The sequence below is a fragment of the Lagopus muta genome, chromosome 6 (genome assembly GCF_023343835.1).
Source record: "Lagopus muta isolate bLagMut1 chromosome 6, bLagMut1 primary, whole genome shotgun sequence".
Taxonomy (NCBI): domain Eukaryota; kingdom Metazoa; phylum Chordata; class Aves; order Galliformes; family Phasianidae; genus Lagopus; species Lagopus muta.
Genome location: NC_064438.1, coordinates 30,341,014 through 30,356,928, shown reverse-complemented (window position 1 = coordinate 30,356,928; position 15,915 = coordinate 30,341,014). Strand labels below are relative to the sequence as shown.

At 33.5% G+C, this 15,915-nt stretch overlaps 1 protein-coding gene across 5 annotated transcripts in view; it reads right to left on the bottom strand.

Annotated features, from left to right (window-relative positions):
• FMN1 (formin 1) overlaps positions 1-15,915 on the bottom strand; it is a 176,677-nt gene that overhangs the window by 34,113 nt on the left and 126,649 nt on the right. For all 5 annotated transcript variants that reach the window (XM_048948464.1, XM_048948462.1, XM_048948463.1 and 2 more), the window contains 4 exons: positions 15,436-15,565; positions 14,381-14,527; positions 11,668-11,727; positions 10,293-10,413 (listed from right to left, as the gene is read on the bottom strand). In XM_048948464.1, coding sequence (XP_048804421.1) covers positions 10,293-10,413; positions 11,668-11,727; positions 14,381-14,527; positions 15,436-15,565 — 458 coding nt within the window. The remainder of the gene's footprint in view (positions 1-10,292; positions 10,414-11,667; positions 11,728-14,380; positions 14,528-15,435; positions 15,566-15,915) is intronic.

Here is a 15,915-nt window from a genome sequence, read left to right as displayed (position 1 = left end):
GTGATTTCTTTAGTAGAATCTTAAAAACCATAACAAGAACAATATTTAGAGTGAGGGGACAGGATGAGTAAAAGGACAGGCACATCAGAGAAGAGCAAATGAGACACATAATGTAGAATAAGTCAACCACAGGTGCTGATTTAAAACTATAAGTTTGAAATCACATGAGATTAGATGAAATGCCAGTCTGCACTGCTTATGTAATCTTGAAGCAATAAAACTGGAAGAGACATAAGAAGTCAAGTAAATGCTAGAAGACAAAGAAATTACACTATTGGAAAGCTTTAAAATGATACCATTAGGCAACTTTGATGAAAATATTTACCTAGATTAAACTATCTGGAGCAAAAGTCTAATCCCTGAAGTTTTTGAGATAACTCAAAATGAACTGAAGGGCCATAAGAAAGTTTTAGATTTGAGCAATGGAAATCAAGGACAACAGTGATTGGGTGAAAAACTGCTAATCGTTAAGAGTAACGTCTTTGTCCTCTACTGATTAATTCACCTTTAATTGACTCTGAGTTTAGATTAGACTCCAGTGAATGACCTATAATTCTGGTCTACAGAGAAAAGAAATGGCTTTTTTTAGGCAGCAGAAAGTTATCTAATTCTGTTTAAACTCAACTGCATTGAAATATTTGAATAAATCTTCAATTTATTTAGTTGCTAACATAGATATAGACTCAGTGGCTGAAGACATTATGAACTTCAGCTTGAGCTGCTGTCTCAAAAATGCTATAGCCCTGTTGAAATGTGTTCATTATTCTTTCAGTCTCCCCCTCAGTAATGAAGAACACGATGGAGAATAATGATTCCTTCTCCAATATAACAAAGCAATGGCTACGACCACAAAACAGATGCATCTTTCAGGCTTATGAACCTAGGAACTTCATCAAGCTTGCCTTTGGAAAACAGTGCTGAAAGTGTGTTCAAAGAAATCACAAACTAGATACAAGTAAAGACATTCAGAAAAGGAAGATTATTTTAATTGTGGGCTAAATCAAGTGCTTTCATTAAAACAGCAGCTGAATCCTACACGTAAAAGTCAGGTGGTCTTTGTCAACCTCAATTTGCAATTTTTGTGAAAGGCTATCACACTACTCTGTGACCTATCTCAGTACTACAACATAATATAAAGGTTTTTGGAAGTTAATTTTCACCAAACTTAATAAAACTAATTTTGATAATACTTTCTTAATATTTATTCAAAAATTTATTTAAAATATATTTATATATATATTTGTAAAGCCTACTAACTCTGGCTAAACATTATGAAATGAAAATTGAAAAGTTCCACTAATTGTTCTGATTTTCTTTGCTAAAAATGCTATAATGTGTGACATTCACACGATTTCTTCAGGTATTGTTCTCATATGGTCTGCAATGGAAACATTTTCCTTTAAAAAAAAAATCAGCAAGTTTTTTTTTTTTAGTAGAATGATTCTGAGGTAAGGATTCTATTAAATATTCTTTCTTTGAAATATATGTACATTCTAGGAAGTTTCCTTCTAAGAAAGAAAAAAATTTCTGAATTTCTGAGGAATCTGATAGAATTCTGAAGAATCTGATACCTCACATGCCCTTCCTCTCTCATCAACTCATTCCGAAGTAATCTTTCAAGGAAGCAACGAACATCCTTTTTCAGCATTAATGGGTCCAAACAGATGCAAATTCACTATTACTGTAACCAACTTTTGATTCCTTTTCTTGACATGTATTATATGTTAGCCAAATAAAATGCAATATACTACTTTTTGAAAATTGTTTATTTCTAAATGAGCTATTGCAAAAAAAAAAAAAAAAAAAAAAAAGAACGAGTTGCTGGATGTACATCATGCTTCACCCACTGCAAATCTTGGCCATAGAAATGGAAACCATTAGGAAAACATTAGAACAAAGCTGGAAACTGCTGATTATCAGTTTGCCACTGTCTTCAGATTTAATGCAGTATTTGGCTCTAAAAGTTCTTTAAAAATCCCCAATATAAGTGAAAATATTTACACAATAGAATGTCCCTCACTTAATGCCTATTGGGCAATAGTCTTTTAAAACTCCACAGGCACTTGTAAATCTGTCAAAAGAATCACTGCCCATAAACAAACTTTCATGTAAAGAGCATTTCAGTGTCAATCAGGATGGATTTAGAATTTTTTAAGTATCATTTTTTAAGTAAACACAAAACCAGAAATAGTTTAATGTTGATAACAGTAAATTACTAACTATTTACTCACCAGAACCCATCAGTAGCATTTACAGGAATCATCGTGACAGAGAAACCACGTATCAACACCATGCGTTCCTATAAACCTGTCACACTGACCACTGTCCCCCATGACTTATGCCGTTGTGAAAGCCTCTAACAACGCCCACTCCTCTGTCCATTTTGAGCCTGCAGCTTATACTGCCAGCCTCACTCTCCTATTTTCTTTTCGTAACACAGTCTTATCTTTGACAAGATGGTTGCTATTTACTAATTCTTTTTAGAGCTCTTATCTTTTGTGCTTCAAAGGAGATTTGAAACTGTACCTCAAATGATTTCAACGCTGCACTAAAGAAAATCAAATTTCTGTATGAGAGGACACTTGGCATTTTACAATCCAGAAACCTGTCACAGTATTTGGGCCTACACACCCAAATAAGAATCTAGCAAAGTTCAGTACAATGAGTAAATTTATTCAACTTCCTCACAATTTATTTTGTTAGATTTGTCTTACTTGGAAACTACTAAGAAGAAGAAGTTGTGGCAGTACTCTGTACTCTCAAGTTTGGTTCTTATTGTCTGAAATAAAGGTCAACAATTTAATGTAAAAACAGTTCTGTGCAAAGTTATACTCAGTTAATTTACCAGAAATATGTTTCTATGAACAATTGTCTTTTCCACTCATTAATAATAATTCAGTTTTCTTAAAAAGTCATTTCACAAGATAAAAGCCAGTGAGTAAAACTTGAAACAGCCTGATTATTGTCTGCTTGAAATACACTTCCCTCTTGTGATGCACAAATATCTGTGGAGGTACTCAAGAAACTCTCATCTAAATGAAACAGAAGCGGTTTTAAGCGATAAATCCTAAGGAGGGGAAAATGAAATAACTGAAATAGTGACATGCAGAACACTCTGTAATGTTCTCCTGTTCTAGTGGAGATTTAATGGAGCCCTAGCTTCAGAAATCTTGAAAGTTCTCTCACAAGTTTTGTCAGGTATTCTAGCATTGGTTCTCGTAATTAAGATTTTTGACCTTTTTGTTTAAAACAGTTTCAGACTTTTACATTATATGAAAAGTAAGCAGAAAAATTCGTCAGGTCTATATAAATCGTAACAAACCTGAAGGAACTTTTTTTTTTGGCTCCATGTTTTGACACAGCATATTAACTTTTTATATAAATCATTTTAAATCCTTTCTGTTAAGATTGTTTCCTGAAAACGCATTTAACAAAATGAACAAAGATTGCTAGTAAAACTAAATATTTTTCACACCATAGCAACACATTTAATACTCTGCTTAATGTATTCTCTCTGAAATGATAGTTTACATTTAGTGCACCCTTCAGCAGAAAAGCATACTGCAGCTGATGGAATTTGAATTCATATATATATATATATGACTATAATGACCAACCTCCCATAATTTTCCAGTCTTTGTAACGTACCTTAAGTGATTGCCGTGCACACTATTAGCAAAATTTTTAGTTTAGTATTGAGATCCAAATGTATACATCTCCGCACATCATTAACATTTGTCAGGAGTGGAGAGATGCTTACTAGCAGAACCCGTTGAGAAATTGGGACATCTCACTTCTGTCTGAACAGTGCAGAAAATGTGTATTTGAAATTGAAGTGTCTTGTCTGGCTAACTTAAAGCAAGACACATTTTTTAAGAAGTAATGATATTTTTAATCAGATGAGCTAAGCTTATTCCGGTGTGAGAAAAAGAAAAAAAACTTTCAAACATACAAACACAGTATTACTGGGAGTGTTGGACAGATAGAAGGGAACTGCCAGGTAACAACTGAAACAGTATGTTCATAAGTTGAAGTTACAGAAGCAAAAGTGTTCTCTCTGTACTGCTGATTCTCTGTGCAAGACAGATCATAAATTTCCACCTAATTCTTTGGTTCAGCATGCTGCTTGGTTTTAAAATCATGTAAATTCACACACCTCTGTAAGTGCTAATTATTGTCACTATTAGTAATTTGCATCTCACTGCCTGAGTTAAATGCATAACCCTTGGCTCAAATGTAGCATGGCTCTGCCTTCTTTTTTTTCTGCATGCTCTCCTAGAGACGAAAAGCTGAAAAGATCCATTAATATGCATCCCAACTCTCCAGACTGCATCATTTTTAGGGACAGCATTCCTACTCCCAGACGTATACTACCTGCTTCCAGATGTAGACAGCAGTTCTACACAACCAGTGCTTAAAACACACGTACACAAAAAAGGTATCTGGAAAAGTGCACAGAAGAACTTATTTTCCATATTTCCAATTTTTTTTTAGAATCTTAGCACTTGTTGAATGATTTTTAACAAGAAATTTCCAAGTATTTAACTAGGGCAAAAAATAAAGGAAAAAATTAACATTGTTTAAGTAATAGAAAACTCTTCTTGCCTCTTGTGCACGCACACAGACAACTGCTTCCATGCAGTGAAGTCACCTGAAACATCATCTCCTTGCTCCTCTGCTGCATTTCCAAATCTTATTAGACCTTCCATACTATTCTGTGTTATCACGAACTAAAAACTGTAATGGAATTTTTAGAAATGATCCACAGCGGAAAAATTCCAGTTGATGTATTCACATATGATTATTACCAGTGGAACTCTGTCAAAATGTTAGTTTTATTGTACAGTAGAATCCAGTGCACATATACCAAATGTGCTTTTTAATGCCTGTGTTGTATCTTTGCCAAATGAAAACAAACTGAAATGTATCTCAGCCTGCTGAGGCAAGAGAATTTTCAAAAAGAGATCAGAAAAGTTAAAGAAAAATACTTATTTTATCAATTAATAATTAAAAACAAAATAATTGCCTCTGCATGAAACTTTCTTTTCTTTTTCCCCTACACCATCCTATACTGCCTCTAAATGTCATGAAAATCTTGAAGAGTGCAAAATGCGCTACTCATAAGCCACATAACATGCTCAATTTGTGCACACATCTAAAGAAATAACAAATGTGCCTAATTGCGTCGCTCCACCACCTAGTGCAAATTCATTTTATTTGCCTACACTTTCCAAATGTTAAGGTTAACTTTAAAATCAGGAAGTATAATATTAAATATATATATATATGTATCAAGAGCTACTGGTTTCTGGAAAACAATTCAGATTTCCTGCTCATCCTGGGACAATTTTTCCAAAAATGTATGGAACTCAGATGTCTAAACCCCACTATTAAAGTGACTTAAAACACTTCATTTAAATTAGTCTAAGGCATCAATCTGTTAAATGTATTTTTGAAAAGGGCCTTTAATAATTTTCTGCATGAAGTCCTTCTGTAATGAATTAACAATCAGCTTTTGGCAAAAAATATCTCTTGATCCAAGAAATTATTCAGGAAGTTAACCAAGCTGATATAGTGTATAGAATTTTCTCATTGCAATTCATTAACCTGACTGTCTTTAAAACAAATAGAACCATAGACAGTATCTTTCATCTTTATAATCATAATTCTATTGATAGTTATTGTATTATAATTATACTAAAACTATTCTATAAAATAGATTGTTCTCAGGCATACAATACTTCGTATGAATTAAATGTATGATTCTGTGTGAACAAATGTTAATATATTCAATTAATTTTTCCATTTCTGCTTATACAGAAGTTTAATAAAAGCTGAAAAATTCTCAATTCATTAACTGAAAATGTCAATTACTTTCAAGAACAAAATAGGCTTATACTTCATTAACGTACTGTAGTAAACTTTTGTTTTTTCTAAATCATCTTGAAGACTCCCAAGGGAATATACACATCTAAGAATTTTAATGTGCTAAGACACTCATAAAACTTTTCTGTGGTTTTATGTTATTATTTTATTATTATTATTTGTACGTTCCTATTGATAAATATATTTCCTCATAATTCTTGATAAAAATAAATATTTTTCAGAATTTTTAATCAGAAAATGATGAAAACTGAACACTTCAGTCTTAAATGAGCATGAACTGATTATTTTTCCTTTTTGCAGCTTCATTCTTTGCTCTATTTACAGTGACAGTGGCAGCAAGAATTGAGAACAAGTGACCCTTTTCAATTTCTTATTTCTAAATTCTGTTCCAGTGTCATACAGAGCTCCCTGAGGGAGGCACTGAATGACAATAATGTAGATACAACAGCATAGTAATCACTAGTCTAGTCAGACTTGCTGAGAGACGAGGTTAATTAGCCATGATGCTGGTACCGGTACAGCAACCCAATGCCAAGTACATCCAGCAAAATGCATCTGTTTCTTTGCAAGAAGTCCACAGAGTTGTTCAACACTGGAACAAGTATCCAGAGATGTGTTGGAATCTCTATCCTTAGACACAAAACTGAGCTCAATGAAGTCCAACACAAATGGAACTGAATATGAAGTTAGTCCTGCTGAAAGATTTTGGACTAGTTGATCTCCAGAGGTACTTTCCAACTACTATTTGCCTACAAATTTAAGATATTTGTAATGCTTCTCTAAGAAAAACAATGTGAAAATGTTTCTCCTTTTTTTTTTTTTCTATGCATGGTTTGCTAGTTTACCCTTTGATTTTTCGAAAAGGATTTTGTATTGATTTTCTAAAAGGATGAAACAATTTTAAAATATGAGTTTGTGCATTACTTAAAAGTGGGAAAGTTGGGGATAACATACATTGTTAAGATACAGATCTGCCAAAATGATCAGAGGACTGCAGCTGCAGCTCCAAATGATGTCTCCTGGAGAACTGAAATTCAACTGATAATTAAAGATAGCTGATCCAGTAAGTCTTGTTTCTAAATTCTTTTTTTTTTTTTTTTTAATGCACACTCTTAAGTTAGAAAAAGTTAAAACATACACAGCATTTAAAAAATTGGTAGTGTGAAAACGGCAGCTAGAATCTGTTCCACGTTCACGGTAAAACATATGCAAGTCTTTGGTGAAGAGATCTGCTTTCTAAAAATCTTCATATGAAGGACTACACATTTCAAATATTCCATGCTTCTTTCAGAAGAATACTAATCAAGTGATACTGTTCAAACTAGAAAGGAAATATCTGATCATACAGAAATGAAAAAATGGTAATATTTTCCTTACACAGAATCACAGAATGACCAGGGTTGGAAGAGACCTTCAAGACCACGAATCTCCAACCCCCCTGCCACATGCAGGACCACAAACCTCCACATTTAATACTAGAGCAGGCTGCTCAGGGGCTCATCCAGTCTGGCCTTGAACACCACTTGATGGGACATCAAACAAACTCTTTAAACAAGGAGTAAGATATATTATGGTCAAAAACATTGATACAGAAAAAAACCTTTGTCTTCAGAAACATGAAAATTAACTGGAAAGCTAATATCTATCAATTGAATAAATGTATTCGCTTATACTACTACACAGTACTTGAGGATTCTGGAAATCCATTGATAGACCTGTAGTGAAATCCTGACCCTAGAGCAAACATTTTTTCCTAGGACTTTAGAGTAAAACCAGGTTTCAGCCTATAATTGCTATCTCACAATTTCCCATCATATCCTTTTGAACTTCCTTCCCCTTAAAAAGATACATTAAACTTTGTTGTTTATTATCCTTTTTAACCTGATTTTTATCCTTTATTGTCCTTTTTAAACTTTTTAAACCAAAGTTTGTTCTGGAATGTGTGTTAGAAACTTGCTGGATTAAGGTTCTCAGAAAAAAAAAAAAAAAAGTTGAAATTTCCAAGGCAAAATTTCATTTGCACTGTTTCCTTAAAGTGTAATCTGAAGGACTTCAAAATACTAAATTGTACGTAACTCAGTCTGTTTATCTGAAATGGATGAAAGGGTTTCTGCTCATCTAGGTCATCTGAACTCTCAGTTCCAGACTGTCTAGGTATTGCACACCTAAGGTTTAGACTATGAAGACATGCATTTCTCTCATGAATCTCCAGTCTTTCCTGTGTTAATATAGATGATTAAAAGTTGAAAAGTACTTAAAAATTTTAAGTACTAAGTGATGACTACTACAAAAAGATTCTACCAAAATTGTTATTTCAGGCACAGCAGGTGACAAGTATGTTGTTTTTAATCATTCTGTATAAATCTCAGAAATAAATCACTAACAGGAAAATTAGTTTGTTCCCTAAACACACACAAGAAAACCTCTTCCATTTATTATCTTTGCCTCATCTCGCTTCCATGGCAAGCTGTTTAAGACTACCTTAGCCAACCATACTGTGAAATAAATCCAATGTACCCTATATCACAGGCAGCGCCAGTTAATATTGTTCAAATTATTTACATCTGAAGGGCCGCGCCTGTCTGGATAGCTGGGCCCGACGCTTCTCTGGACTTGGTTTCTGCTACTCACATCTGTTTCAGCTTTAGACTTTCACTGGTATTCTGCCAGCAACCACAACTTTTTAATGGCTACAATAAACTACAGAGACTCATCAAATCTTTGTTGAACGTGTTAAAATTATAACCTCTTCAATTAAAATTTTGATTTAAAAATAAACTGTAGCGTTATCTGAAGAGAAAAAAAAAAAGAGAGGGAATGTTTGAAAGAGATACAACATTCTTATATGAGTGATTGCTTCTTTGTTTAAATGTAAGAGAAATTATTCACAGGAATACTTGTTAGAATTCTGCTGCATATTTCTGATTGATAAAATACCAACATCTGAGAACATTTCCACAACCTTTTCTGTTTCAAATTCTTGCTGTCGTTAGCTTTATATGTTAATTGCTTTGACAGGGTTTCAACTGTATCTTTTCAAAGAAGAATTTTGAAAATAACCTCAGTGCAACACATTTTCTGCACTGTCTTTGGATATCTAAGAAAACATGTTAAAACAAGTCAGTGATAACAAGAAAGCAACAATTCTTATTTTGTAAGTGAGTTGAAGTACATTAGCTTTTGCTCTTTCCTGTCTCTGTCTTTGCAGCGTAGAGCAAATACGATGTGAATGTCACAGCCTCCGTGCAGATCCCGCAAGACTAAGATGCATTACAGCAGGACTATATGCTGATAAAGTACAAGATCAAACACAGATCATGTTTCTGCACAAACTAGCCCAACAGAGGGCAGGCCAAGGGTTTTACAGGGCCAAGCGATGAGAGGAGATAGAGCACTCACTTATGCCTGGGTCGAAAAAACAACTGACACTTCCCTACCACTGTCAACATTTGAAACTATCCCAAGATGGCAGTGACCTAACCCAGCCATTCCTAACTGTAAGGATAATATATTTTGTAATGGTTTTCATCGCCTTACATTAAAAAATCAACTCTAACTCTAAAAGTACGCTTACGTTTTGATGCAGACGTTATCTAATGGTAAATGGAGAAGGTTTTTTTTTTGTTGTTTGTTTGTTTTTTTTAATATAAGCTTTTATACAGATTCTGTCTCTAATCTCTATTTTCTACACATAACTGCTTCAGTAAAACTAGGAAATTTCCTTAGCAAAAATGATAGGCTTAAAATATCCAGTCACCTTTTACTGGATTTATTTTTAAGAGTCATATGAATCACAAAATAAAAATGAAACTGCTTGGAATACTTAAAGAGCAACCATTCCTACTTTATATCCACTCAATACCTTGATTGATAGATGAGCTGGGTTTCTGAACCCCCTGTTTATAATAAATATTTTAAAATGTTTATTTTATGTCCCAGGGTGAAAATGTTTTGAACCAGAGCTTTCAATTTCCCTTTGCTATGCCTTGGCAAGATGTGTTTTATTTCTACACTAATTCAACTCTTTCTTGAAGCTGTTAAATTGTTGTTATACAAGTACTGAAGAAAGTATTTGTTATGAACCTAGCAGATATCTACAGTTAAACACACAGCTATGGAGAAGCCAGAGGGAAAATAATACATAACATTTCAGAAAGATTTCTTTAAGGATATTTCAATTGTAAAAGGGAATTACAGAAAATTACTTTACGGTATTTGTACTTTCATTTTTATTAAGTCATGAGTTCAAAATATTTTTTTCTATTTTATGTGGTTACTTTCTACCACAGTGTAAAAACACTACAATCAACACTATAAACCTAATTAGCAATAAGCTAACCTCATAAAGATCACATTTTAAATGGCACTTAGTTGTTTGCAGAACAAATGTGAAAGTTGCCAGTTACCTTCTAGGTCTTTCTTCAGCTTCCTTAAGTCTTTTATTAGGTCTTCAAACTTAACTTGGGAGGCCTGGAAAAAATCCTGTGGTTCTGGTAAAGGAAAAATACTCTTGTCTGTTCCTGCTTCCTAAACAAACAAACAAATAGGCCTCTATGAAAATTAAATGCATTTGCAGTGAAATAAATTACTTTTCTGAAACATCATCTATAGAACAGCAAAAAATAAAATAAAATAAAATAAAATAAAAATAAAAATTAAATAGTTCTTCCTAAAACAGCATAAATATAATTTCAGGTAAAATCCTGACCATTCTGAATGTTGAAACTTCCCGTTAGATGTTGTTATGCAAACTGTTCAATTTAAACTATGAAGCAACACTGAGCTCCTGAGATTTCAGTTCATTTTATATCACTAAAAGTTTAGTTATGGGATTATAAGTTTCTTAAAACTAGATAACATGAATGCCTTTTTTAATGGAACAAGTGATCTTATGCCAGAAGTTTGTGGTTTCACTCTTTCCCAATTCATTAGATATATACACACTTTATATGGATAAATTGAAAACAATATTTACATATTGCCTGGAGCACTTAGACAGATAAAAATATATAGTTGAAAGTCTATTCAGCTTAATAAATCACATAGTTTAATGCCTTTATGGAATTCATAAGCATATATATTATTTTAGAAAAATTAAAGTATTTCAGAAGTGGAAAAACAATAACAAGCAACATTACAAGATTTAAAGTGTATCTCCGGGGGAAATCCATTAATTCAAGTGTAGAAGTGGTATTAAAAGAACATTAAAATCTTAGACTAGTGGGTTTAAAGTACACAGTACACAGATTTCAGTCTGAAATAAAGGAAAAATCATAGGTAAGAGAAAAAGGGTTTTGTGAAAAGTGAAAAAACACCTATATTGTTAGGAAGATAAGAACACCTAGGGAAAAAAGAAAGTACAAGGGTAACATTTACATTCCTACATTCTGATCTCTAACTTCATCTCTTTCAACCAGGACACCTTGGTTAAATTGCCATCATATTCTGTCATAAGAGAGAAATAATGCTAGTCTCCCACTCTTTTTGCATCAAAACAAAATTTGCAATGTTACAGTAACCAGAATGTAACAAGAAGGGATTGAAGTGAAAACCTGTACAGCCTGCAACAGTCACAGACAATTGCTTGCAAAGTACAGTTCCACAGTTAATGTAAGATTTTCCACAGTTTTATCACAGTAAATTTCAGACCTATTGAGGTCCAAAGCTATTGCAAAAAGCTAAAGAAAATAGATTTTATTTTTTGCATTAGACAAAAAAAAAAAAAAAAAAAAAAAAAAAATCCACTTTTAGAGAGGCATATACAGCAAATGAGTCTTTTACCTTATCACAATGGCGTAGGTAATATATGACAACATAATCCACAAGATTAATACGATTATCCTAGGGGAAAAAACAGAATATTAAAAAGGGGTTATGGATTCATACAAATGTTAAATGTTGCATGATTAATGAAGAAATGGACGGAGCCATATTTTACTCCAAACATAAAACCAGACAGCATGTACCTGACAAGTATATTTCCTGCCCTCTTGGGTTATGGACATGAATTTTAATGCTCTCTTTTTGGAATCTCCATTTCCTTGGTCCTGCATGCAACAACCCATACATTTTGTTTTGCTATATGTTGTTGGTAGCATTAGGTAGATCAACTAAAGAATAAACGTAAAGCTGGAACTTATACCTTACAGTATATCATTCAACAGTATAAAATAATTATAATAAAGGGAATTATAACTGGGATGTCTTCAATTTCTCTTTTTGTATGTTTTTATTTTCCATATTGACAGATTTTCCATACTGACAGCTATTGGTACAAACATTTGTGAACAATGTCTAGCCTCGTATATAAGGCTGTCTCACCTTCATTACAGCCTGCAACACACCACATCTTATTAATTTCATACACAAGCATAACTAAGTCACTGCTGTCACGAGTAAAAACTACTCTGCTTATCTAGCAGTTGCAGAATACATTGCTGGCAGGTTCAGTGACAAGAACGAACTGAGGTGGCTTATGAATATTTGATTGCCCTTCTAAAGAAAAATATGCTTGTTGTTCTAGTTTCTATGTTAAACTATGAAACCTATCACTTTAGATTAAACAGTGCTTCTAGAAGACAAAATACAGAGATTCTGAAGTGAGCTATGATTTTTTTAACCTCTGTATCAAGTACTTTCCTTGGCTCATGTGACAACAAAAAAACTTTATGTTAAATTAAAGATACTAAACTTTGACAGCTTACCTTAGCTCCTTGAATTTAGCTTCCTAGTAATCACATTTTTTGCTGACAATTCCCAAAAAAGGACACAACACTGTTAAATGTGTAAGACCCTCCATTCTTTCTTGCAAGTACAGTCCCCAGTTGTCTGCCTATAGCAGCTGGTCTCTGTGAATTTTTATGCATTTTGCAGACTAGTCCCATTCTTCACAGTAATATAAACTAATAATGTATTTACTTTGGCTACCAAAAAAAACTATAAGTACTGTAATTTTTTATCTTGTTTTGCTAAGGAACAAGTCTCATGCAGTTACACTGTACATCTGTCACTCCTTTTCATAACTCATAATTTTGGAGCATGCTAACTAAACCCGGCCAAACTGGAAAGTCCCAGAGAAGACAAAATTCTTACAAGTTCATGGTAGACAGAAAAGGGGGACTAAAACTAGTACTTCATCTTACAAAAGTCAGGCAAAGCTCAGTTTTAATTTTTTTCCTTGTGGCAGCTGGCTGACCAATGAACACATGAACACCGAGAAGCTGGCCTTAAGCTTCTTTAGCTGAACAGCAGCTAAAGACAGCCCACGTATTGCCTCCATGGAGTAGGACAGAAGAAAAGTTGTTATAGGGGACAACTGAATAACTGAGGTGACGAGGAAAGTAAGAGTTAGGAGATGGAAGACATAAATACATTGAAAAAAACTTCCATAAATTTCTGGTTCACTGAACAATTTATTAAACCTCGTTTTCATACTTTGCTAGTGATGGTACTCACAGCAGAAATAAAAAAAGCTCCCTAGACATACTATTTATTTGATAACGCTTGTCTCCCAAACTGAGAGCACTTCTATGTACATCCAGCATAACTGGGAACAAAAGCTTAAACTGTAACTTTCTTATAATTCAGAACAGTACTTCAAGTAAAGAAAGCGGAAGAGTTGCAGACTAGTTTTTCTCAGCCTCCAAATCCGTACCAACAATAGCAGAAAATAACTCCTACTCTTTGGTAGTTTCCTTATCCACATAGCATCCAGGTATGCTTTGGCAGGCATGGATCTTTGAGTGGTGTTTCCATTGTCTAGATTATCTAGTACCTCATCATCTTCCCCAGTGAAAATTAACACCATCTCAAAAGGTGGGCACACTTTCAGGGAGCCTTGTTTTGATTCTAACATAACTGACCAAAAATGGGATAGTGGTTCTCAATTTTTGACAAAGTAATTTATTGCCATGTCTAAGTGTTATCTTCTGCACGCCATTCAGAATTCACGATCTACATCCATTTTACAGCCAATACAAAAAAAAAAAAGTCTGAAAATAATTTGTTGGATCTGAGACAACTTTTTGAAGTGAATTAAAATCCTCTAATTTATATATTTATATCCTTTATATGTGCTTGTTTTGTGTATACTCTACACAGAAAACTCTTCCTGATATTCGTTTTTTAAACCTGATCTTGAAAAGGTTTTACTCATATGCACCTACCATAAGAGCAAGACAAAAAAGGGACAGTTGTCAGAAGCAACTTTAGTGGTCTGTGCTCTCTCACATTCCTCTCCCTACTGTACTTAAGTTTCCACTAATAAAATAGACACAAGATTTTCATATTCTTAGTGGTACTGAACAGGAGAAATAGGAGATTATGGAGACATGCATATATGCAGAAGAAAAAGATAAAATCTTGAGAGAAAGAAACTACAATATGGTACAAAAATGCTTCATTCTTTCAAGCAGAAAACGGTAAGAAGTGAGACAAGATTAACTTCTGACAGGGAGATAATTTAAGTAGTTCTTAAGAGAAAATGAGTACTTACTCTGCTTTTGACATCCTTTAGTTTGGGGAGTATTTCCAAACCAAATCCATCAGCTTGACCTCGAGTCCTATTCCCACCATTCATGTAATTTCCAAACGCCAGAATCAAACCTAAAATTTCCTTTACACTCGTCATGTTCAGCAAAGCCTGGAAAACGGATACTAGTCTGAACTATCTGTTGGCACAGAAATCTTAATTGCTCATATGACAAAGCTTTTTAAATTTTATTTTTGCTAGACAATGTTTTGTTTCTCATGTATGCTACAAGGAAAAGAATCTAAAACTGGTATATGAATCAAATATTTAAGAGAAGAATTTATTAGACTAAAGCTGCCTAAGATACTATCTTTAACTTAATCCACATGAGGTAAATTATATACCATTATATACTATGTAGATGACAAAAAGATTAATGGAGGAAGTTTCACTATAGATTACTAAACACCCTTTAAAAAAATCTTAGAGACAAAATGGTTTGTCATGAGTTTACACAATGCAGTCAAATGAAGATACGTTATTTTTGCTGCCATTGGGTTAGACTTGGTCATATTCAGCCTGTTTCTCATTGGTTCTCACGCTCTGAAAATCCACATTTCAGTTCATACTTAGGGCAGATGTAACAGGGTTAAGGACAAAATTTCAATGCCTTAAAAGAAAAATGAAATCTAGAAACACAGTGAAGAATTAATAAATTATTTTAATTTCCGTACAAAGACATCTATCTTATCAACCAAGATCTGAATCTGACTCTCACTGAAAAAAATCAAATGTCATGTGAGCTCTTTTTAAGTAAACTGAGAGAAATGCCTCTTTTCTGATCTCAAATAAAGCCACTTTCTTATTTATGTCTCCTTTTGAAAGGTAACACTAAGTAACTACTTTTATTACCAGAATGTGCAAAAATATGGATAAAAGTAGGGATAGAGCACGGGTAGCTTATGGCAGAAAAGTTGTTCAAAAGACACTGTTCACATAATAAATAATAAAAAAATAAAATAAAGCAACATCCTGGCCAGGATATTATACCGTTTGTTTAGTTTCCCATTAGGACTTACCTTGGAAACACGAGTTATGATATCAACTTTCCTGTGAACTGATGTTATCCCTTCAGAGAAAACTGACTGGAAAATAATACACTGTGCTCGTTCTGTGAAATTGGGGATCTGAGACAATTCGTATAAAAATCTGCAAAAAAAAAAACCAGCAAAGAAGAATACCAATGAATCATTGCATTTCATATCTGTGAAGTACATAATGAATTAAAACTGTTGTACTATAAAATACATACCTGCAATGTTCAACAACCTGTCAAAATATTTCTGACAGAATTTATAATTGCTATATTCTTTATGCTTAGTGTTTTTTATGTTGTGTGTTTAGCGGTCCTATTTATATGAAGAAAAATGCAAGACATTGACTCTTATGACACTAACCCACTATTTATCACAAATGTCACGTCTAGCAAACAAGAGGAATCATAACACAAAGAAAAAAAAAGGCTAGGGAATCACAATCTATTTACTGCTTTTACTCAT